General features: G+C 39.8%; 1 protein-coding gene across 6 annotated transcripts in view; it reads left to right on the top strand.

Moving 5' to 3' along the window:
- Positions 1 to 25,909, top strand: part of LOC105476247 (cell adhesion associated, oncogene regulated) — a 243,450-nt gene that overhangs the window by 189,287 nt on the left and 28,254 nt on the right. For all 6 annotated transcript variants that reach the window (XM_071076038.1, XM_011731984.3, XM_071076036.1 and 3 more), the window contains 8 exons: positions 3,342 to 3,695; positions 8,300 to 8,598; positions 10,250 to 10,424; positions 12,469 to 12,600; positions 16,979 to 17,182; positions 19,319 to 19,500; positions 19,984 to 20,089; positions 24,553 to 24,675. In XM_071076038.1, the coding sequence (XP_070932139.1) occupies positions 3,342 to 3,695; positions 8,300 to 8,598; positions 10,250 to 10,424; positions 12,469 to 12,600; positions 16,979 to 17,182; positions 19,319 to 19,500; positions 19,984 to 20,089; positions 24,553 to 24,675 (1,575 nt within the window). The remainder of the gene's footprint in view (positions 1 to 3,341; positions 3,696 to 8,299; positions 8,599 to 10,249; positions 10,425 to 12,468; positions 12,601 to 16,978; positions 17,183 to 19,318; positions 19,501 to 19,983; positions 20,090 to 24,552; positions 24,676 to 25,909) is intronic.

Genomic DNA, 25,909 nt, shown 5'->3' with positions numbered 1-25,909 from the left:
TTTAAAATTATACTTCTCAATGGTTGGATCAAAAAAGAAATCATAATGGAAATTTGAAATACTTTGAACTGAATGATAATGAAAATGCTACAGTCAATTTTGTAAGAGACAGCCAAATAGAATTTAAAAGGAAATTTACAGCCTTCTGTGACTGTAAAAGAAAATTAGTAAGACTAAAAACTACTGCGTGAAGTAAAACGGTAACAGAATAGATTCAAAGAAAGGAAAAAAGATCATAAAAATAAGGGCAGAAATCAATTAAATAGAAAACAAAGAAAAAATAGAGAGGATCAATAAAGATAGAAGTTGGCCCTTTGTAAAGTCTAAGAAAATGGACACATCTTTGGGGAAAATGATCCAAAGAAAAGAAAGCAGGTACAAATAATATTAGGAACAAAAGAGGGCTATAAATACAAGTCTTACAGCAATTAAAGATAGTAAGATTAAGCTAAATTTTATGACAATTTATAATAAAGACAGAAATGGACAGATTCTGAGGAAAAAATGTAACTTAGCAATGCTGACTGAAAAGAAATAAGCTTGAGTAGTCCTAACCCTATGAAATAAGTTGAATTAGGAGTTAAAAATCTTCTCACAAAGAAAATAAGGGGCCAGATGATTTTATGGAGGTTCTACCAAACTTTGAAGGATAGACCATTTCAAATATTATACAAACTGTTCCAGAGAAGAGGAAAAGATAGAAACTCTCCAGTCTTGATTCTAGAACCTCAGTAAGATGGTGCAAGTAAGGAAAATCAAAGGCCAGTCTCATTTATGAACATAGGTGTAAAAATCCTAAATAATATATTAACAAGCCAGGACAGTGTAATAAAGAAAAGACGTCATTTCCAAACAGTTATCCCAGGAATCCACTTGAAAATGTAGAGTGCCATTCACTCTATTTATTGAATAAAGGAGAAAAACAATATGATTATCTCACTAGAGATGGAAAAACATTAGACATAATTGAGTACTCATGTTAGACACTTAGAAAAGTAGAAATAGAGTTGAACTTTCTTAATAAAGAGTGTCTAACAAGGACTTACAGGAAACATTGCATTTAATGGTGAAATATAAGAAGCACTCCCTTTGAAAATCTCTTCTGGCCATCATTATACTGGAGATCCTAACCAGCACAGAAAGACATGAAAAGTAAAAGAAGGAAAGAACCCAGATCATTGTTAATTTACAACCAATATGATTGTCAACACAGACTATCCCAAATAGTTTGCTGGCCATTATTATGGCTGTTGTATGTCCTATTATGACCTGTTATGATAAATAATAACATTTAGCAAGGTGGATGGATGAAGACCAGTGAACAAAAATCAGTTGCCTTGGCTGGGTGCAGTGGCTCACGCCTGTAATCCTAGCACTTTGGAGGTTGAGGCAGGTGGATTGCCTGAGCTCAGGAGTTCGAGACCAGCCTGGACAACATGGTGAAACCCTGTCTTTACTAAAATACAAAAAAAAAAAAAAAAAATCGGCTGCGCTTGGCGGCGTGCGCCTGTAGTCCCAGCTACTCAGGAGGCTGAGGCAGGAGAATTTCTAGAACCCAGGAGGCGGAGGTTGCAGTGAGCTGAGGTCACACCACTGCACTCTTCATCTCTTAAAAAAAAAAAAATCAGTTGCCTGTCTGTATACCAGCAACAGAAACTATAATTTAAAAACCACCTTTTAAAATATTATAGCAGTAAAGCATAGCCAGTTATATAAGAAGATATACCAGTTCCTCAATATTATATATTGTATTCAGTATTATATAGTTATCTGGTCTTTCTAAAAATTTTCTGTGGATTCATGCAATTCTAATTAAAATCCCATCATAGTATTTTAAGGACCTTGACAAACTGATTCTAAAATGTATATGGATAACCCAAGGCCCAAGAATGGCAAAGGTACTCTAAAAGAAGGAGAAAAAGAACGTGGGAGACTTGCCTTAAACATCTAAAATATCTGTAGTAATTCAGAAAATATTATATTGGTACAGAAACAGATAGACTCTGGGAACAAGACAGAGACTTTCAGAAAGACATTTGCGTGTAAGGGCTTGACTGAGCCGGCGCTGCACATCAGCAGGGAGGAGACCGATTTCGCATTTTGATGTGGGATAACTGACTATCAACATGGAGGTAAAAGTGAAACTCAGTGTCTTACTCACATTGTATAAAAGATACATTCTCAGTGGATTCAAGATCTCAATATGAAAGACGAGATGAAAAAAGTTTTCAAGAAAACATTGAAGAATGTATGATCTGTGGGTAAAACTTTTTAATAAGACATTTTAAAAGACTGATTTTAAAAGATATGACCACATTGAAATGAAAACATCTTCCTAATAGATACTGTGAAAAGCTGAAAGGACAAACAGGACATTAGGAAGGAGGTACTAGTCACATACATACCTGAACGAAAGAACAGAATCTAGTATATACAGAGAATTCCGAATCATTACAGAACAGATTCATGACCCAGTAGAAAAACTGACAAAGGCCATTTCACAGAGTACAAAAATTAATAATGTCAAATGATCACGTGAAAAGATGTACAGCCTCATGAGACCTCAGGAAAATGCATGTTCTGAGCAGGGAGATAGCATTTTACACTCAGTAGCTTGGCAAAAATCCAGAAATCTGGTATCAGTTGTTGGGTGGTTTTGTCAGACATCGGAAGGAGGACTAGAGAAAAAGAGACATACTGGAGAAAATGTCATTTACTTTGATCAATATTCCATTGTAAGCTCTCTTAAAAATGCCTTCAGAGAATACTAAGACCCAAAGGAAAGACTTGGTGCCACTTTAATTTAGAAACAAAAATGCTGTTCATGTCTATGGGAAAAAAATACAGGTATCATCAGTATCAACTTTTATTCAGAACAGGTTTTTTTCTCCCAAGCTTTTTATAATCAAATTTCTGCCTCCCTTCCCACCCTACCCCACAGAATTGACCATTTTCTTGAAGGAAAATTATCTGCTTTTATACTTATTTACACATTTTCCTGTTAAGGTCTGAGGTTTCAACTTCATATGTTCCATATTTGCAGTGGTCAAATATGTATAGTGTACCTTCAGAAAACTCTCAAAAGATTTCTTTGTATATATTCCTTTCTTTCTGAAGGACAGGAAATTTATGTAGGAAATGTTTAGGAGCCTACAGCTATGAAACAACTCTACCATTTATTGACAGTTTTACTTGGTGAAAGTTGCGAAGGGAACTAACAAGGAGGTAGCTATCTTGGTTTTAATCATTACTCTCACATTTACATGATAGAATGAAATTGTTTTGCATCGTAGATACTACAGTGTTCTTAATTTTTCGTATATCAATTACTTTTTTAATAGACAGTGGATTCAAGCCAGTTATAATTACGGCACCAGCAAGTGCAAAGGTGGCGGACGGAGGCTTTGTCACTCTGTCCTGCAATGCCAGTGGGATGCCGGTTCCGGTCATTCGTTGGTATGACAGCCATGGATTGATAACCAGCCATCCATCTCAAGTCCTGAGATCTAAATCCCGAAAATCACAGTTATCAAGACCTGAGGGCTTGAACCTGGAGCCTGTGTACTTCGTCATGTCCCAAGCTGGTGCAAGCTCTCTCCATATTCAGGCTGTGACTCAGGAACATGCGGGGAGATACATCTGTGAAGCTACAAATGAACATGGTAGCACACAGGCGGAAGCATCTCTCATGGTTGGTGAGTTGCCATTATCGTTTATTTTTAGTTGAATAAGTTCCTTTTATAATATAAGTTAAACCGACTTGAAATGTTATTTTAATGAATCCGGCAATCTATATTTTTTCCTGATGACAGTGAAATGTAGAACTGTGTTTCTTGGTATTTCGCTTTATGTGAATCACGTGAATTTTGGTCTCCGTTTCTGATGTGTTTGTTAAGATTGTAGTTGCAATATAGAAAGCTCTCATTTGGGAGCAGGCCCAGAATATAACCTGTCTCTGGGATGAATGCTTTTGGTTTTCTAAGCTACCGAAAATGATATTGCAGACATTTTTTATGCCCTTGATAACTACAGTATTGGGTCTAAAGGACTGGCCTTCATTGAGAATGTAGAGTTGTGGTACTATTAAGTAATACCTGTTTGTATATATTCCCTCTGTCTTATCCAAAGTTATTTTCTAATGGGATGTATAATATTAATTCTTCCTATTTTACTGATTTTTTGTGATGATGACTTAAAAACTGTATATGATTTTTGATGTACTGGTATATAGACTATTAATATTCATGGAAATGAACTCAAACATGACTTCATTCAAATTCAAGCCTTCCATCAGTAGGCATTTAGAGCAGTGTTCCCAACAACTAGTCAGTTGGCTGTAGATTGTCACCTTACTTGTCCTGTGAGAGGTCCAATATCAAAGGCAATAGTGCCTTCAGTCTCGGGTAACTGAGGTCTCTGACCCTGGCTTCTGCTTTAAGGGGCTTAGCGTGGCTCTCTTCTGCCTGGGGCCATGGTTCCACGGGTCAAAGAGCCCACGGGATCAAGGAGCAGTGCTTATGCTGAGCTCAGAGCCCACGTTCCTCCTTCTAGACAGGTCTGGGATCCAGCATTCCCTGCTTTAGTGAGTTCACAGTTGTCCCCACAGTTCCTCTCCCCTGGCCCAGTGTGCTCCCACGACTAGTGTGTGGGCACCCTTAGCCAGAGCAGTGGCCAATGGGGGGTCCTTGGCAGAGGAGTGATGGTTGAAATAAAAAGAGTTTGTATGTGCACATACGATTTCCCTTCACGTGCAAACAAGGATGCTCTTGCTCTGAATGAAGGTGGAGGCGGAGGAGGAGTGGTGGGGACCAGGGACTTCCCCTTATCCTCTTGTGCATGTTAGAGATGGGACAGATGTGGAGGCTGAGCACAGGGGCTGTGTCAGAATCCTGGCTCTGCCGCTTAGCAGCTTTGTAACCTAAGGGCAAGTCACTGAACTCTGTTCTGTTTCCTCATCTGTGTAACAGGTATAGTGAAGGTGCTTGTAGGGTTGATGTGAGGGTTGATGTGAGAATCAACTTCATAGGGTTGATGTGAGAATCCAAGGAGTCAGTGCATAGTAAGCGCTTAGAATGGTGTCTGGCAATAGAAAGCCCTCCATTGATACTAAGTATAAAGTTATGATTATTACTGTCTAATATTATTAAATGATAGTGATCTCTTGTGGCAGTGTTAAGGGAAGGAAGAAATAGTTACTGATTTTAGAAACCGTAAGAATCCTCAAATGAAGAAAGTAGTTCAGTGTTACATAAATTTGCACCTACAAGGCCGGGCGCGGTGGCTCAAGCCTGTAATCCCAGCACTTTGGGAGGCCGAGACGGGCGGATCACGAGGTCAGGATATCGAGACCATCCTGGCTAACACGGTGAAACCCCGTCTCTACTAAAAATACAAAAAAACTAGCCGGGCGTGGTGGCGGGCGCCTGTAGTCCCAGCTACTCCGGAGGCTGAGGCAGGAGAATGGCGTGAACCCGGGAGGCGGAGCTTGCAGTGAGCTGAGATCCGGCCACTGCACTCCAGCCTGGGCCACAGAGCAAGACTCCGTCTCAAAAAAAAAAAAAAAAAAAAATTTGCACCTACAAATGAATATGTGTGTGTGTTTTATATTTCTATTCCTCTAGGCAAAAATAAGAGTGGCTCTGCTCGAAATTGTTAGCTGCATGGCAGGTGTAGTTGCAGGAGCTTCTTGGGTAGAATTTAGCTGAAGGGATTATGTGAATACAGGGTGTAGAGAGACAGATGTCATAGTTATGGCTGATGGAACTAGACATTTTGTCTGACTTCCTCATCTTAAATATGAGAAATCGGAAGCCCTTTGAAGTTATATGAACTAACTTGAGAAGATCTTTTAAGATTCCCGTGTGCTCCAGGATTTTATGTCTTGATAAATACCACTTTTGTATATGGTAACCCCATCAGCTATATTCTACCAAAGAGGTCCCACATTGTCTTTTTAAAATTTTCTAGTATAATTATTAAGATCCAACTGAGTTTATTAAAACTCAAAACAATACATAACAACTCACTTCTTTGCATAGGAATCTGAGCCTTATGAAATTGTAGCATCCTGACAAGTCATTTACTTTGTCTACTGTACTGTAAAGGGGAGAGTAAGCTAGGTTAGAGAAAGAGAGAACTTCCTCCCCAGCCTTTGTTCTTTCCAGAGACCTTGGGTTTTGAGGTCCTGGATGTACAAATATTTGTAGAGTGTGTGGTACTCCTTAAAACTATAATGGGAGTTGGCGTGGGTTTCCTAAATAGTTTGGGTGTGAGTTGCTGGCAGCAGTGGTCACAGTGGGAGCATCTTTGACAGATATGGTTGTACTCCCTCCCTATTTAGAGTCATTAAATTTATTTACGTTGCCATAGTTGCATCAATCTCTTTTCCAATTAGAAAAACATTCCACCTTAAAAGATGCCAGATGCCTGTTCTACCCATTTCGTAGAGTTCTGAAGATAAGTTGAGATAATACATGCAAAAACACTGGGGAAGTACTGGTAAGGTCTTTTCAGTTGTATTGAATGTATCTCTCAAGTGCCCAGATTATATCATTGAAATAGAAGAAGAAAGTTAATTGAATCCCCCTTTTAATAAAAATTCTGGAGAGGTCTCATTGCATCTTAAATCTTACAGAAATGGAATTTTGATACTCAAGACAGTGGAGAAGCTGCAGCATAACATTTTTCTCATGCTTCTGTATAAACTGAGGCATGTGGCATTTAAACTCTTTTACAGCCAGATCCCACTTCCCAGTGGAAAACTGCCCAGAGGATCCACTAAACTTCTAATGATAGAAAGATCCTTCTCCACTACCTCAAGCCACAGTTAATTACCTCCACTTGCTGAGTCCGTCTCTCTGCATTAGCGGCACCAGATCACACCCTGAACATCAGTCTGCACTCTGACTCACTAGATAAACACTGCTGTTCCAGGAGCAATATTTTGAAGTTGTCTCAGTGAACTTAATTAGTTTTCTTCTACATTATTTCCTCACTAGCTTCTTGTTTTCTCTGAAGCATCTTCTGGGACACCCTCTCTCTCTTTTACACTAACAGAGAACTAACCTTACACTGTTAGTCCTATTTCTGTTGGTTCTCTACTACAGTGCAGCCCTTCTCCCAAAAACACACCCACCTTTTACCAGGAATCTGACTTCATTTTGGAAATAAAAGTAGTACATTGTTTCCTCTGCATTCTTCCTCCACAAAAGGAGTGAAAAATAGAATTTTCTGTTGCCAGTATTAATAGCAATTTAGAGAAACCAAGCTGTCACTCCTTCGGTTTTATTGTACTGGCAGTATATTTGTTTTCGTAAATTGTTCCTTCTTATTTTTTTTTTCACAGCAGCACCATTAACATTCTTCCTGGCCGCTGTCACTTAGTCTCTCTGAACCTTAATTTCTTCACCTGTAACATGGGAGTATTACCATCTACCTAAGAATGTTTTGAGAATTAAATGAGATTATGTTTATAAGATAGCTCATACAATGCTTGGCACATAATATGTGCTCAGTAATTATCTTTGACTATATGCAACCTATGTATTTTTTCAGTGCAAATAAATTATTTTTATCTTCCTCTGTATATTCTGTATGCTGTTAGTAGTAAGTGTTAAGGCTGCCTGCTTGTTTTATCTTTTGTTAATTTTTTTTTTGAGACAGGTGTAGTTGCAGGATCCCCTCGGGTAGAAGTTAGTTGGCCTGTTGCCCAGGCTGGGGTGCAGTGGCACGATCATGGCTCACTGCAGCCTCAACCTCCCCAAGCTCAGGTGATCCTCCCACTCAGCCTCCCAAGTAAAGCAGCTGGGACTACAGGTGTCTGCCACCATACCTGGGTAATTTTGGTGTTTTTTGTAGAGATGGGGTTTCACCATGTTGCCCAGGCTGGTCTCGAACTCCTGGGTTCAAGCGATCCACCCGCCTCAGCCTTCCAAAGTGCTGGGATTACAGGTGTGAGCCACCATGCCCAGCCAACTTGCAATCTTCTGAGGTTAAACTAGCAAATTATTATTACTAAAAAGAATACTCTTAGAGAACAAGGAACAAATAAAAACATTTAACTGCTACACTATTGCATCATATAATTGGTTTTTCAAGCAATTCGTTTGCTCCACCATGAGAAAAGATTGCGACTAGAGGTTAAATGTTTCCATGAATTATAAATGGCAGTGTTACCTGTTTTAACTTCCAGGGCTCAAATTGTGCTAACAGTGTAAGTGAGGGCAGTCACGTCACAAACTGGGTAAAAGACACTGAAATGAGGGTTTCTTCATGCTCTCTTCTCTCTTTCTCCCTGTAGTTCCTTTTGAAACAAATACAAAAGCAGAGACAGTCACACTTCCTGATGCTGCTCAGAACGATGAAAGAAATAAGAGAGATGGTTCAGAAACTGGGTTACTGAGCTCATTTCCCGTGAAGGTCCATCCCAGTGCAGTGGAAACAGCGCCAGAGAAAAATGCCAGCGGCATCTCAGTTCCTGACGCCCCCATCATACTGAGCCCCCCACAGACCCACACGCCAGACACGTACAACCTGCTGTGGAGGGCAGGCAAGGATGGTGGGCTGCCCATCAATGCTTACTTTGTGAAGTATCGAAAGGTAATATCTTGTCGTTTATCATCTTTCTCTGCTCACACCTGAACATTCTTTGTATGACATACACTGTTGTCTTTTCCATTTGTGGAATGGCAGGAAACGGAACAAGAGTGTCCAGACTGATGAGTTTGTCAGAGAGATCCCAGTCATGCTGGATTTACCAATCCTAGGAAAGCACTGAGAATGAAGTATAATTTCCCCCCAAATTGGAATTCTAGGAACCCAATGATGTCTTTACATGTTTAATCAAACGTTTTAACCCTTCAATATAAAGCTCTATAACCACTTTAGAAATACAAACTCCTTCCCTCTCTAAGGTAGTAGAATACTATTTATTTAGCAAATAAAGCAGTTTTTTATTAAAAACAACTGTTTGAACAGAGTCTGTGGAATAATTTATGTCAATTGTTTGTGTTTCAAGTTGGTTTGTTTGTTTTGAGACAGGGTTTTGCTCTGTTACTCAGGCTAGAGTGCAGTGGTGCCATCTCGTCTCACTGCAAATGCCGCCTCCTGGGTTCCAGCAATTCTCGTGCCTCAGCCTCCCAAGTAGCTGGGATTGCAGGCATGCACTACCACACCTGGCTAATTTTTTTGTGTTTTTAGTAGAGATGGGGTTTTGCCATGTTAGCCAGACTGGTCTTGAACTCCTGACCTCAAGTGATCCACCACCTCATCCTCCCAAAGTGCTGGGATTACAGGCATGAGCCACTGTGCCCAGCTTCAAGTTGCCTTTTCAAATGTATTAAAATCATACATTGTTTGATCATTTTTTGGGGTAAACCTTGGGCCTCCCTCAGTTAACTCTTCAAATACTGTTTTCCCCATGGGCTTGTATTGGAGCAGAATGGAAAAGTTCCTCTGTTTAATGAGCCCAGTAAATGAATGAAATGGGAGGGATGCATTCATATTTAAAATCTTTTTCTTTGTTCAAGAAATTTTAGTATACATTGTTGAATGGTAATGTTTTTAATGACTAGGAAAAATAACATGATGACATTTTAACATGATGATATTTTAAGGTTTACATACTGTTTCTAACCTAACGAATGATTCTAGATGAGGAAGTTTGCTAGTAATCTCATCTACCCTAAAACCTCCATGCAATAGTGTTTCTTGGTTCCATTAATCAAGAAACAACTGATTAGATCTTTTTATTTCCTCTAACACATATTGAACAGTGTCAAGACATGAAGCAAGAATGCTGGAAATATATAATACATAATTATATAATTAATATACATGTAATATAATATCCATCTTACATTACCATATATCTATTATGTACACTATATAATTACCAGTGATACCTATTATTTTATACTTATTTTATTCTTCATTAGCCCAGGAAGAAAGAAGGTATTGTCTCCATTACAAGTAAAGGAAACAGAGTCTGGGAGGGCAGTAACTTGCTTGAGGCCACACATTAGTGGTCAGATGCAGAGCCAGGAGTCTTTCTACAGTGAGAATTGCAGTGTTCTTGCAACAGATCTTGTATTTCTTAATGTGAAGAAGTATTGTGTCTTTTTTACTTATCCTGGTGTCTTACTTCTTAAAACTCTTCTAGAATTAAATGAATCCTAGTTTTGATCAAATGTGACTGAAAGTTTTCCTATCCTCCATCTCCTGCTTTTCTGGTGTGTTTCCTCTTGGGCAGCTGGACGATGGGGTTGGCATGGTGGGAAGCTGGCACACGGTTCGAGTCCCAGGAAGTGAAAACGAGCTCCATTTAGCTGAGCTGGAGCCATCTAGTCTTTATGAAGTCTTGATGGTAGCAAGAAACGCAGCAGGTGAAGGCCAACCTGCCATGCTTACCTTCCGAACCAGCAAAGGTGAGTGAGGGCTTCCTTTGGAGGAACGAGCTGGCTGCCCTGATGTCAATTTACCAGTAAGAATTCTTTCTTTTTTTCTGGGGGGGGCGGATGGAGTCTTGCTCTGTTGCCCAGGCTGGAGCGCAATAGCGCGATCTCGGTTCACTGCAACCTCCGCCTCTCTGGTTCAAGCAATTCTCCTGCTTCAGCCTCCCGAGTAGCTGGGATTACAGGCACCCACCACCAGGCCTGGCTAATTTTTTGTATTTTTAGTAGAGACGGAGTTTCACAGTGTTAGCCAGGATGATCTTGATCTCCTGACTTCGTGATCCGCCTGCCTCAGCCTCCCAAAGTGCTGGGATTACAGGCGTGAGCCACCGTGCCCAACCAGAATTCTTTTGGATTGTAGAAATTCCTATATATAAATACACTAAACGACCCTATTATACCCTCCCCCTTCCATTTTGGGGTGACATTTAGGTGCTTGTATTGTCCTGTTCCATCGAATATTCCACAGATGTTTTTGAAAGCTCATGTTATATAAGGCAGTGAGGATAGATGATATAGGGAAAATGAAGATGGTCAAGATGAGATCCATCCCGACAGAGCTTGTACTTCGATAAGAAAGCTAAGATGTGTAACTTAATACCAACTACAAGACAGTATTCAGTTCAGCTAATATTTATTGAATGCCTTTTATGTGTCAGGCAAGAAGCAAAATAGGCAAAACTTGTGGCCTCATAGAGCTTACATTCTAGCTGAGAGAGACGTATACGTAAGTTATAAGTACATTAGAAGGTGTTAACAGAGATACAAGTTGGGGTGGTATAGGAAGTATATGGGGTAGGAGTTAACAGTTTAAGCAGGCGGCCAGAGAAGTCCTGAACAAGCAGTCGACATCAGAGCAGAGACATGAAGGAGGGGAAGTAGAAAGCCACATGTCCCTCTAGAGAAAGAACATTCCCAGCAGAGATAGCAAGTGCCAGGGCCCAGGGTGGGGTGTGCGTGGTGTTCACTAGGAGCACGAGGGGGCCACTGTGATGGGAGCAACGTGGGTGAGGAGGCTGTAGGGAACAACGGGGTGTCCACATCACACAGCACACCATCCACCTTGGGAGGACTTTGTCTTTACCTCTGAGTGAGCCGGGAAGAGCTGGAGCATTGGAACTGACTGGAGTCTGGATAGAGTGGGGGCGGGCAGGAGTGCAGGCAAAGACACCAGCATATGCCAGGTACCACAGGAGATTTCCAAGGACAGTGCTGGGGAAGCACAAAGGAAGGATATTTTTTTCTGCGGGGCAGCTTGTGAGGGAATCCTTGATAAAAAAAGATGCCGTCATGGCTTGGCTGTAAATGAACAAAGAGACGTCAGTGGGTAGAGAAGGGAACTGGGTGGAAGAGTATTTCAGTATGGCACTGTAACGAAAAGGAGGTGTGAAGATTGAGAAGAAGCCAGCTAGTGGCTTTTGAAAAAGACCCTTTCAAATAATTACTAAGTCTGGCCAGAAAAATAACAGGTACTTTCTATGTTAAATGTATCTTGAGTTAATTTTCATCATCAGTCATTAGGTGTTCATAGAGTCTGACTTATAAATACTGAGTAATCTTGCGTTTCAGTTTTTAACAAATCACGCAGTTTCACTTTTTGCCTCTTGAAATATTAAAACGATGTGACACTTGTCCTTAGAAAACTTAGCAGAAGCTCTTTAATGGTGAGTTTTATGGCTTAGAATTAAGAAATATATACAGTAAAAAGAAAAATGGACGAATAATTTGAACCCCTAGTCATTTGGCTTTTTCACCTATGTTTTTTGGATACGTAAAGTTAGAATGAAGAAAGGCATATTTTAGCTTTACTTTAAAGATACTGGAAAAAGACAAAGTAATTTTTGGTCAGTTCCTCAGATCAGCTAAGTATTTATGAAGCAGGTCTTACATGTAGATGCTGTGGCAGATCAGTTCATAGATTTATAACCACATCCCAGGTAAGTTTCACAGTACTTTTTTTCCCCACTTCACATGCGTATAAGCTCATGTTACTGTATATGGTTTTTTACCTTTCTAGAAAAAACAGCATCATCAAAAAACACCCAGGCATCCTCTCCACCCGTGGGCATCCCTAAGTATCCTGTTGTTTCAGAGGCTGCAAACAACAATTTTGGAGTGGTACTTACAGATTCCTCTAGGCACAGTGGAGGTAAAAAGAATAATATTTTATTGTTTCTTTACAAATGTAACTGACCTGCTTCAGATTTTGGGAGGTGGGGTGGAATAGGGTGTTTATTTTCATATCTTACCGTACAGGTCTTTTAGGTTCTATTTCAGCCATTTTAATGTCCTATATTTAAACTTTGGCATCTCAGTGTCATGATTAGTACTTAACTTCATTAACTTTGACTCAAAATGTTCTGGTACTAAGTTTTTAGAACTCAAGGAGTTTTGTGGCTAGGCACTGTGGGAGGCTGAGGTGGGCAGATCACTTGAGACCAGGAGTTTGAGACTAGCCTGGGCAACATAGAGGGAGACCCTGTCTCTACTAAAAATTCAAAAAAATTAGCCAGGTGTGGTGGCACACACCTGGAGTCCCAGCTACTCAGGAGGCCAACGTGGGAGGATCGCTTGAGCCTGGGAGGAAGATGTTGCAGTGAGCTGAGATCGCACCCCTGCACCCCAGCCTGGATGACAGAGTGAGACCCGGTCTCAAAAAAAAAAAACAAAACAAAACAACAACAACAAAAAAAAATGAGTTTTCTGTTTCTTCTCTGGTAAGAGAAGGAAATTTATATTCTGAACTCTGAAAATCTCACTTTTTATGTGTGTGACTCATCAAAATGTATAGTGGTACCTGTGATAAGTTGTTTTACTGAAGGATTACATGTTACATTCCCCTTTCTTTTCTTTTCTTTCTTTTTTTTTTTTTTTTTTTTTTGCTATATCTAGTTAATCTTATGGTTTTTAAAGGTCTTGGCTATATAATTTTCAAAAGACTTTTTTAGTATTTAAATTTCGCACTTACATGAGCTCTACACTTACAGCCAGGTGTGCTTTTTGTGATTGTTCTAAAACATCAGGACATCTAGGGAAGACTTAAAATTTCATTGCTAAGCTCTGAGAATTTTCAGGCTTCTCTTCCATATTTTTACCATTTTCCATGAATTGATCTCAGACAAAAGCAGGTTGTAACACTTTGAACTCCCTCCGGAGCACCTCTGTATCTTCAGTATCATGAATCTCTTCTACTTGAGTGCTCTGATCTCTGAGGCACCTTTCAGCTACCTTAAGCAGATTATGTATGAGAGTATTAATTTCATGTGAATAAAAGTAACGTCTGAAAAACAAAAACCTTGCCATTTATTTTACACATCCTCTGGCAGATACTATATGAAATGCTGGAACAGCAAAGATAAAATAATCCTTGCCTTCAAGAAGTTTACAATGTAGGCCTAGCATGGTGGTGCACAGTGGCTCATGCCTGTAATGCTAGTGCTTTGGGAGGCTGAGGCAGGAGGATCACTTGAGTCCAGGAGTTTGAGAACCGCTTGGGCAACATAGTGAGACCTGGTCTCTACTTATAAAGTAGCCTTGTGTGGTGGGGTGCACCTGTAGTCCTAGCTACTCAGAAGGCTGAGGCAGAAAGATCGCTTGAGCCCAGGAATTTGAGGCTGCAGTGAGCTATGATTGTTCCACTGCACTCCAGCCTGGGTGATAGAGTGAGATCCTGTTTTTTTTTTTTTAAATTACAGTATAGTGGATGATACAGATAGCTAAACCCATAACAATATGTGGATAATGTAGACAAACTAGTAACGATTTTGATTGATTATGCTTGATACCCTTCGTGTTACGGATTCACAAGAGAACTATCTAAGTCAGTCACTCAATGTAGACAAGGGTGAGTAGATAAGAGAGGCTTCTCTGCATCGTAAGCTAAGCGGCAAAGGACAAAGACGATACAGATAGATGAAACAGGAAAGGAGTTTCTAGCAAAGGCATCTTGTGCAATAGACAACTGGCTGACATGTTCTATTTTGTTTAGAGATTGAGAGGTTAGAGATTTTATTTAGTGTGACTGGTTGCTGTGGGGAATGATGCTATAGTGGGCAGGCAGGTAGGTGCCTTGTGTGATACGCTTCAAAGTTGAATCTTTCCTTGAAAGCTATAATGAACCCCTAAGGATTTTACAGAAGGAGAAGGGAGGAATAGCAAAAGAAAAGGCTAGAGAAATAATAAGGCGAGTGACAGTGTGGATGGAGGAGGGGGAGGACCTGTATGAGAGATCAGGGGAATGGAATCCACACTGAATGAGAAGGAGAAAGATGATGGATTGGGCGTGGGCGCCAGGAGACCATTTACCAAGATAAGTAATAAGAGTTTTTAGGTGAAGATTATGGATTCAGTTTTGGAAATCATGAGTTTGGAGTTGTCCAAGAAGAGATAACCATAAGAAATGATTTATTTAATATTCATAACAACCTAATGAGGAACAGATTTCCGTATCTGTTTTACAGATTAGGAAAGTGACACATGAGGAGGTTATGCACGATGCCTCAGATCATCCAGAAAGTGGAGGAACTGCTTGCTATTCAAGTCCATGTCTAACTCCAAGTGCTGTCTTCCTTTTATACCTTGTTGATAGTCACATGCTATTTCTCTTAGATATTGAAGATATTCTTTTCTGTAGAGACATTTTCCCCAATAACTTTATTTTTCCTGTTTGATCTGTGGTGTTAGGTGAATTTTGATTTCAGATGAGTCAACATTAAGGAAGTCGTTTGGTTCTCTAGTATTAAAAAAGAGTCACTAACCATTCTATTCATTCTGTTTTCATTGCTTTCTACCTTGAAAGGAATACAGTAAGTATCACTCAGCATTGCCTGCTTTGAATATAGTCCTCTTTTATCCCTTAAGCAATTTGTTTTTTAAAATGCTACAGTTTTTTCCATACAAATACCGCATTGAACGTTATTTTCTTCTCTCTTATGTGTTTGTATGGCGGGTTGAAGACCTGTTGAGGTGGAAGGGTGTTGCTCGGTTGAGGAGCATGGCATAGGCTAGAGGTGGGGCTCCCTGTTGGCTTTCCCAAAGTAACTACTGCCACTGTGGCCCAGAGTTGGCCCTCCACGTTCCAGCTCTAGAAACTTGATTGGCAGCATGCCGGAAGATCACTGGTTTCTTGAAAACCGGCTTATGTCTACACAATTCACAGATGATCAAGGCAAACCAGAATGGCACTTACAAGTTTGCAATGTCACTGTCATACAGACTGGATTATTTCTATCCGCATTCTTTCCTTGTAGGAACCCAGTGGGAAGCCAGTTACAACCACAGGATTGCTTGTTGTGTTGGTCTGTTTGTGTTGCTATAAAGGAATACCTGAGGCTGGGTAATTTATAAAGAAAAGAGGTTTATTTGGCTCATGGTTCTGAAGGCTATGCAAGCATGGCACCAGCATCACTTGGCTTCCGGTGAGGCCTCAGGTTACAGTCATGGTGGGAGGTGGAGCGAGAGCAGGCACATCACATAGTGGGAACGGGAGCAAGAGAGACGCCACATGCTTTTAAGTCACCAGCTCTCCTGTGAATCAACAGAGTGAAAACTCACCTACTACCATGTAGGGGAGGGCACCAGGCCACCATGAGGGAACTGCCCCCATGACACAAACACCTCCCACCGGGCCCCACCTCCAACACTGAGGATCACTTTTCAACAGGAGATTTGGAGGGAATAAGTATCCAAGCCATATCCCTTGGTCATCAAGAAGAGTTAGATACATGGTTTCAGTGGCTGATGAGCTTCTTCCTCATGTTTTCACCTCCTGCAGGGTCTAGACCATGTACTTCGTGTGTCAGGGCATCCCCTTTCCTCGGCAGTGCCAAGTGAAAACTGCTAGACCCTAGCTCCCTGACCCCCTTTCTACATGTTCACGTGGATCATGTTTTCTGCTAGCACTTTGATTTAACGACATATGCTGTCTTCCCGTATTCATCCTGAGCAGCATTCTCTCTCCCCTTTATTAACGGTATTGATTTTATCAGTCAGATTTTATCTCTGTTTGCCAACTTCTAGTCTGTATTTTGGAGTAACCTTCCTATAGCCATGAGGTGTATTAAGATAATATGGAATAGTAATAGTATTAGAATTAGTAGGTTGCTGAATGCATTTTGTGTAGCTTGGATAGATGAAGAAAAACATATAAACAAGATAACACATAACTGTGAAAGTTTATTATAAATTTTAACCACAGTCAAACTGGAAGCATCAAATAGTACTTACATATTATTTTAGCCATGAATCCGAATAGCATGGTCAAAATGATCATACTTGTTAGCTTTCAGTTTTTCAGAGCTAATTATCAAATTTATAGATTGTTTTACTTTCTCTTTCTTTTATTTCCTGTATTCCCATTAGCTTTTCACAGAGGACAGGAAGATAGCTGTAAATGTTATAAACTCTGGCAAAAAGTTTGGTGAAGAACGTTTAATAAGAAGAAGTTTGGGACTTAATCCTTTTCATTTATCTATGTAATTCTTGTCTCTGACATGGTGGGTTATTGAAATGAACGTTTCCATGTTTAGTTCCAGAGGCACCAGATCGGCCTACCATCTCCACTGCATCAGAGACGTCGGTCTATGTCACTTGGATTCCTCGGGCAAATGGGGGGTCTCCAATCACTGCCTTCAAAGTCGAATATAAACAGATGAGGACCAGCGATTGGCTGGTGGCAGCTGAAGACATCCCTCCTTCCAAACTTTCAGTGGAAGTTCGTAGTTTAGAACCAGGTAGTAATATTCAAACATTTCCTTTTACCATCGATGTGAACTTTAGATACATACATTTATATATTTTGAGATAGGGTCTTACTCTGTTGGCCCAGGCTGGGGTGCAGTGGCATAATCATGGCTTACCTCAGCCTCCCAAGTAGCTGAGACTACAGGCACTCACCACCGTGCCTGGCTAATTTTTGTATTTTTTGTACAGACAGGGTTTTGCCATGTTGCCCAGGCTGATCTTGAACTCCTGTGCTCATGCAATTTTCCACCCTCGGTCTCCTGCTGAAATGCCAGGATTGCAGGCGTGAGTCATAGCACCTGGCAGATGGAAATTTTTAGTAGTCTTATATTTTTTTCTGATTGTTAAAGTAGTCATGCTTATTGTATAAAAATGTGTAAATAAAGAAAATGTAAAGAAGAGAATGAGTCACCTAAAATCCACCCATTCAGAAATAATCATTGTTTATATTTCGTTGTATTTTTTCGTAGCCTTTGTCTCTCTCTCTCTCTTTTTTTTTTTTTTTTTTTAAGACAGAGCTTTGCTCTGTCGCCCAGGCTGGAGTGCAATGGCACGATCTCGGCTCACTGCAACCGCCACCTCCCATGTTCGGGTGATTCTCCTGCCTCAGCCTCCCGAGTAGCTGGGATTACAGGCACCTGCCACTATGCCCGGCTAATTTTTGTATTTTTAGTAGAGATGGGGTTTCACTGTGCTAGTCAGTTTGGTCTCGAACTCCTGACCTCAGGCGATCTGCCCGCCTCAGCCTCCCAAAGTGCTGCGATTATAGGCATGAGCCACCGCAGGATCATGCCATAAATACTGTTTTGTTATCCCATGTTCCCCATATTTTATCATATATGTTTTCCAGTATCATTAAAAATTCTTCACAAACTCAACTTTTAGTAGAGATTTACCTTTCGTATAAATAAATATAGCATAATCCACTTAGCTGTTCTTTATTTCTGATCTTCAGAGTATTTCTGTTTATTTGGAGTTAGAAATACTGTGGTATACATCTTATATGTGTGTGTGTTTTGCTGTGACTGAATGCTTTGAGAGGAAAATTGCTTGTTATTTGACAAAAATTACTGGATCTGCTGAATTTCAGCACAGTTGTAATACTCAGTGCTTCGTGTTATGGACGTGAGTCAGTGATGAACACCCGTTTGTTCTTTAAGTTTTGTTTCAGCAGAGAAACCCTCCCCTCCCCACAAGAATCTTGAGGCTATATGAGAGAAATTAAACCATAAAAGACGAAAAGCATAAATCAACTTTCTGTACTTTCGTTTAGGTTTCATGGCGATCTTTTTCTGGACTTTTAAATGTCCAGAAAAAAATTTGCTATGTTAGTAGCAAATGCCTATGGCTGTTAAAACAAGCAACATGCGCAGCATAGGGTCAAGTAGGTATAGTTGGGAGAAGCATCAGTTTTAAATGTGGGTGAAGCTAAGAAACATTCCGTAGATTGAAAACACTGTCTTCAGAAGCTCAGTAATTATTTTTGAGCTATCGGGAAACTTACTTTAGGATTTTAATTTATTCTTTAGGTTCAGATTTTCAGAAATTCACAGTCCTCAACATTTTTTTAAGTTCTTAATATCTAATTCAAATAATTCCTTCCCCAGTAGTTAAATCTGCTCCCTCTTACCCTGTTAGCAGTGAAGCCAGAGTGACATCTGTGGCCGCCCACACAGTGCCTCTTTATGAGTGTATTCACCGGATTAAACCGTGCTTCAGTTGTTTCTTTTAAAGTGAAAAGAACCTAGTTTTGGGGACAGATAGTTCAACTAATACTGTCATTGACGGGTATGACTTAACAGGATGGTGAAAAGAGTGGATGTCCTCTTTCCTATTCTCTACCTGCTTCTTCCCTGAGATGTCATTAATCTTTTTCAACCCTCTTTCTTGGTGACTCCTAAGAAGGTCTTGGGATCTTGAACGCAATGCATGGAGCAGCCACTCCCAGTTGATTGAAATTGTCAATTGGGTTGAAATCTATTTACCATACGGGCTTTAGATACTTTATTATAGATAGGTACTTAAGCACAATTGCCATATTTTGACTATTCTACCTTTCATTGTCTTATTACAGCTTTTCTTAGTTACGTTTTGTTGTTGTTGTTTGTTTTTGTTTTCCCTCAAAGGTTCAACATACAAATTTAGGGTCATTGCCATCAACCATTATGGTGAGAGTTTTCGGAGTTCAGCATCTCGCCCTTATCAGGTGGCTGGGTTCCCCAGTCGCTTTTCCAACCGTCCAGTAACTGGACCCCACATTGCGTACACAGAGGCTGTCAGCGATACTCAGATCATGCTAAAGTGGACGGTCAGTAAACATCTTCTGGAATGAGATCTTCTGGTTTGGTCATGTTAACAGTCAATTTAATATTCTCATGACACAATACAGTAAACAGCAAATTTTGAACTTTAATTGAGGGGACATGCAAGGGCACCAATATTTGTCCAAATAAGAGCACATATTTTGAGGAGGGCAGGGTTAAAAGGAAAATTATTGTTTCCTCAGCTCTCATCCAAATGTTGTTAACTTAATTGCCATCGTGGTTTATTCATTTGGAACCAAATGTGCTTTTATGCTTTTGAACCCGGGGAAATGTACTGCCTTATTTCTGTTTAACTTTGCAATAAGCTAAATGCTTTTAATACCTTTGAAGTAAATTAAAAATGGCCATTATTGGTATGTTTGCAAAACGAAACTAGAAAAATGTGACCAGGTAGATAAAGAAACCTTAATGAATGAGAAAGTTGTGTTTATTTTTCTCTTTGACAAGTCTTTGCTTCTATTTTTTAGTACATTCCATCCAGTAACAATAACACTCCCATTCAAGGATTTTATATCTATTACCGACCAACAGATAGTGACAATGACAGTGATTACAAGAGGGACGTTGTAGAAGGTAAGTCCGCCTGGCCTACTGGAGTCCCTGTAAAGGAGCTTTGGAGAAAGAAGGTTGATGAATGTAAAATGCATCATCCCAAGTTAAGACAGTACAAAGTGGAATGGTGTATGTGTTATTGCTGTTGAATTTGTCCCAAAGAAAGCCACCTTTTCCCATTTAATATATGCAGCACCTTATATTTTGGTTGCAGAAACTTGTACAAACATTTGGGGGAAATACGATTAATCAGTAGTAGTTCATCTGAAAGAACATTTTCATTTCTGTTTCACTTAAATGAACAGTGACCTGAGTTTAAAAATCCATTGCAATGTTTAGCTACTTTTAAAAAATAATACCTCACTCATTTTCGCTGGAGTCTGTCCTAGAAAGATCACGTCTTAAGCCTCTTTCTGGCTTGTAGAGATGCTGAGAAACTGGAATGCATGTAGAAAAGAAAGAAAACAGCTAAGAAGATGGTGCTGCTTTTTTAACTGCATTTAAATAGAATCCACAATTTTGCCTATGGCCTGAAGGCTCCACCTGACCTGGCTGGCCTCTGTCTACACCACGTCTCTTGCACCTCTCCCTTTCTGGCCCTTCTTTCAGTTTCCTTGTGTGCACTGAGACATTTTTGCCTCAGGACCTTGGCACAGGGTAGTTCCTGTTGCCTTTACCTAGTTGCGTGCACAGAAAAATTGTCCCACTTTTCAAAATGTTTGACAGTCAAGTTACGGGGAGTCGGATCTTCCCCGTAACTTCCTCTCAGGTAACTTCCTCTCATTTACATGAGAGGGTACCTTGCCGTAGTTTCTAACCATACCCTTTATGTTTATTTCATAGCAGTTATCAAAGTTTAAGTACATGGTGGGTGTGTGTGTGTGTGTGTGTGTGTTTGTGTTTGAAACTGTTTGCTTAAAGTCTGTCTCCTCTACTAGATGTTAACTCCCTGGTGAGCACGGGACCTTTTCTCCCACTGCTATGTCTCCAGAACCTACAATGGTGAGGTGGCCAGTATTGAATTAATGTATGAATGGAGTCCAAAAAGAACAAGGGAATGTCTAACAATATTCGGGTTGAAAAAGACTAGCAGAAGCAACCTGATCGCCGCCTTCAAGTATTTAAGGACTGTTATGTGGAAGAGGAGCTGAGTCAGTTGGGTGAGGGGAAGTTGCAAGAAAGCAGTATAAGAAAGAACTTTCTAACATAGCATTCCTAACATAGGTTCCCCCACAAAGTCGTCAGCTCCTTAATGCTGGAAGTGCTCAGCAGAAGCTGAATGCCCACTTCTCAGTGATATCTTGGAAGGGATTCTTGCCTTTGGAGGAAGGCTTCTTCCAAGTTCTTTTTTTCACTTCAAGATTCTGATTCTTTGAAATAAGAAATGTGCTAGTGAATTATGTCAGAAAATTGCCATAGGCCAAGGTTATTTTCCATATGACTTCTTGACATCAAATACTGCATATAGTTTGTGTTCTAATAAATTACTTTAACTATGCTGTATCACGTTTCTTAAAATATTATAGCAGTCCTTTTCATATTTATCCAGTGGAATGACTTTTGTACTATAATGAGAAATTTATGATCCAGTTCTTAATGCTCGGCACATAGTAGGTGCTCAGTAAATATTTTTTGAATGAGGGAATGATTCTTTCTTTTCTGCCATAACTTTTAGTGGCAAAACTATTCTGTGCTCTTAGGACTCACCATAGTAGCTGTCTCACGGGAAAGAAGAGCCTGGAAGGGGCATGAGGGGATGTTTGGGTTGGGGGCTTTCCTGTGTTCTCTTTGTTGACTTAGGTATGGGTGCCATGGGCATGTCCAGTTTGTGAACGTTCATTGAGCGGTACAGTTATGTGGACTTTTCTGTATGCATACTTTACATCAGTAAAAAAGCTATTTTAAAAAAGAAAAGGAAGGATAATATTTAGGTTGGTGCAAAAGTAAAAAGTAATTGCGGTCTTTGTCATTAAAAGTAATGGCAAAGACCGCAATTACTTTTACACCAACCTAATAGTGCTTGTTCTCCATTTTGGGCCTGTCTAGGCCTTCCTTTTATTTCATTGACTTTAGGGCAGTGGGGATGTCAGAATTTTATTTTTAAAATTTTTTGACAGAGGCTAAACATTTGCCATAAAATAGTTCTAAATAAAATGAGTATCTGTCTCTGTCTCTCTGTTTTTCTCTCTCTCATCATCACCCTTCTTGGTTCTATGCTTTAGAAATATCCACTAATAAACAGTTTTAAAACTATATTCTCTAGTCAAATCTTTGAGCTTTTACAAACTTCTGAAATATGCATATTGAGCATGGAACTTGGAAATTATTTAAAGAAGCTTTTATATCTAGTAGTGTCTGCAAATGTGAGTTTTGCTGTAGGTTCACAGAGCACTTGTTTATAAATGTAATATACTGAGCAGCTAGATGTTTAAGTGGGCTTCACTATGCTGTGTAATTTGCTTATTCTATATTTTCAAGTTTATGCATTTGAAATTCTTTTTGTGGCAGTTGGAAACTATTGGTCTGTTCTCCAAAAAGCAGGAACAAAAGTATTCATCCTTTGTACTTAAAGTTTTTTTTTTTTTAATTTTAGATTACTTCTGTGAATTGACCCAACATTTAAACTTTTGAAAACAAAATTAAAAGTCAAATTGTAAGAGAATACAGTAAGAGAAGGACAATTAAGCTATCCTGTTTTCTGAATTAGGTTCCACATGTAGGTAAACTGTACATGTTTCCAGCACACCAGTGTTTTGGTGTTGAGTATTTTTATCTTTTAAAGTTAAGTCAATTCCAAATAAAGTATCAGTCATTCTGATCTTTAAGTCTGTGCTTTGGTTTCTCTCTGAGGTAAATCCTTACCTTTTCTAAAATATCCTTTGGGAAAATAATTGCCTGTTAATTCAAGGATATGTGCTGGTTGGTTGATTTTAAACCTAATGATGTACTTAGTTGTCTTATTCATCAATGATCAGTAAAATTCTTTCTCTTTGCTGTTATTTCCTATAATTTTAGCCAGTGGAAAAATAACTATAACAATGGAATATTAATCTAACAAAATATGTATCATTTTAACGATTTTTCTCTTATTAGTAACATATCCGAAGCCTAGTTTAATTCGATTTTTATGAACGCTATGAAAGGAAAACTTCAAATCTAGTGTAGTAATTATTCAAGAGAATGTAGTGTAGGTGAGTGTAGGGCCAGGTTGGGAAAGACCCAAGGCTAGAGAAAAAAAATAAGTTTTTTGGAAAGCCTTTGGATTTTAGAGACAGATCTCTTCCATTTTCAACCAGTTTTTGAGTCAGTATCTTTTGGGGGATCCTTTTTACATTTGTAAATGGGGCATAGAACTCCTCACTTTTGAGCCTTTCAGAGACAATCCTAAAACAAGCAGATTTTCTTCCTTCGAAACCGTGGGTCTGTACAAGTGAAGGGTGTTGTACTGTTGACCTGGAAAGAGGCTTGTACTTCCAGATTGAAATATTTTTGTCTGCATTGAGTTACAAAGGAGTCTGGTGATATTGGTCCTGTCAGCCAAGTAGATTTAACTTGCATATGTGGTTTTGTTTTGCTTTTTTTCTCCCCCTTTAATTAATTCTTAAATCAGTCGGGGGTATGCTTGAGTTTCTACGAAACAGTGGAGACAGTCTGAAGAGATGTTTCTACAAGGGATTAAGGGTGCTTGAAGAGTTAATTTAATCTGGCAAAAGTGTCCCTGCTTATGAAAGGTTGTCACCAGTCCATGGAAGTCAAAATGAAGAGTGATTTCTACTGGAGTGTTCAATTTAGGAGTGTTTCTAAATGAAATGTTGGCTGTGTGCCACGGATAACAGAATCATTCTACTGGAGATACTTGTGTGGTTTGGAGATCTTGACTCAAAAGAACGCAGGAGTGGGGGTGGCGGCCAAGAGTTTCCCATAGTAGATTTTGCTTTTTGGTGATTCTCAGCAGTTTATTCGGGCATTCAGTCATATGTCAGTTCATGTTGCATCCATGACAATGGAGTTGAGAGCTTTGCTTGGGCCATTCTCATAACTGGTCAGTTGCTCTGGGTAGTGCACCATTTGCTGGTCCCAAATGTACTGTTGCTTTTTGGTGGAGGAACATAGTGGATTGACTTGCTGGGTTAAGATGGGGATGAAAGAACTTGAGGTTTCTTTCCTATGCATAAAATTAACATGTATTTTATGAAAGACTCCCCACTAATTATTTTTAGTGAAACAAGTATTATTGCCAACACACAGATATAGTTTTAAGTCAGCTTATCTCTTCTCTTTACTTTTCCTTCATGCCATGTAATAGAAATGCTGTTTATCTGTGGTGCATTAGTCAAATACTTACTGTTAAGGACATTTTTATTGCACAAACTACTAGATGGTGGTGGATGCTGCTCCAGCCTCATCCTGAAAACATTAACTAATTATATCGATATTATCATTTAGGCTGTATGATGTGTAAAGCCTTTTATTTTTCCTTTTAGGTTCAAAGCAGTGGCATATGATTGGCCACCTCCAGCCAGAAACCTCCTATGACATTAAAATGCAATGCTTCAACGAAGGAGGAGAAAGTGAATTTAGCAATGTGATGATCTGCGAGACTAAAGGTGGGAGAAGTTTTGCTTTTTCCCTGGACAGTGATAGAATTCCAACCCTGGATTACTGCTTCTGACTGTTGATATATTATGGGTTTTGTTTTGTTTTGAGACATGGTCCCACTCTGTCGCCCAGGCTAGAGTGCAGTGGTACAATCTCAGCTCGCTGCAATCTCCGCCTCCTGGGTTCAAGCCATTCTCCTGCCTCAGCCTACCAAGTAGCTGGGACCGCGGGTACACACCACCACACCCAGCTAATTTTTATAATTTTAGTAGAGATGGGGTTTCACCGTGTTGGCCACGCTGGTCTCGAACTCCTGGCCTCAGGTGATCCACCTGCCTGGGCTTCCCAAACTTCTGGGATTACAGGCATGAGCCACCACACCCAGCCATGACTATTGATATATTTGCCTAAGGAAATTTCTGCTTTGGACCATTTTCTAGGTGCATACACTTACACTGTCCAGACAAATGTATAACATGTGGGCTCGAATACTTGTCTAAAAAGTAGTTTACATAATCATTAATCCTGTTTGTTAATTTCTGTGTGACTCTTAAGTAAATCACCTCCCTTCCCTTTTCTTTATTTTTATTTTATTTTATTTATTTATTTATTTATTTTTGAGACGGAGTGTCGCTCTGTTGCCCAGGCTGGAGCGCAGTGGCCGGATCTCAGCTCACTGCAAGCTCCGCCTCCCGGGTTTATACGCCATTCTCCTGCCTCAGCCTCCTGAGTAGCTGGGACTACAGGCGCCCGCCACCTCGCCCGGCTAGTTTTTTGTATTTTTTTTAGTAGAGACGGGGTTTCACCGTGTTAGCCAGGATGGTCTCGATCTCTTGACCTCGTAATCCACCCGTCTCGGCCTCCGAAAGTGCTGGGATTACAGGCTTGAGCCACCGCGCCCGGCCTATTTTATTTTTTTTTTAGAGAAGGCGTCTCACTGTGTTGCCCAGGCTGGTCATGAACCCTTCCCTTTTTCTTTACAAAGATGATAAAAATATTTGTTGACTACTTTCTAGATTGCTGTGAAAATGAGAATACTAGCAAAAGTTTAAGAATATTAAGAAGTGAAACATACGTTTAAAGTAGTTTCTTGAGTGACAGATAATGTAACTTCTATCTACTTGTTTAATTAAGTGTAGTAAAGTTTAGAATTAGCAGTTGCTAATTCTAAATTGAACATTCTCAACTCTGCCTGCATAGGTAGATGCATTGTCAAGAGTGTTGCCATGTTTAAGAAGAGAA

This window comes from Macaca nemestrina, chromosome 12, assembly GCF_043159975.1.
Source record: "Macaca nemestrina isolate mMacNem1 chromosome 12, mMacNem.hap1, whole genome shotgun sequence".
NCBI lineage: Eukaryota > Metazoa > Chordata > Mammalia > Primates > Cercopithecidae > Macaca > Macaca nemestrina.
This window is presented reverse-complemented; position numbering and strand designations above follow the sequence as displayed.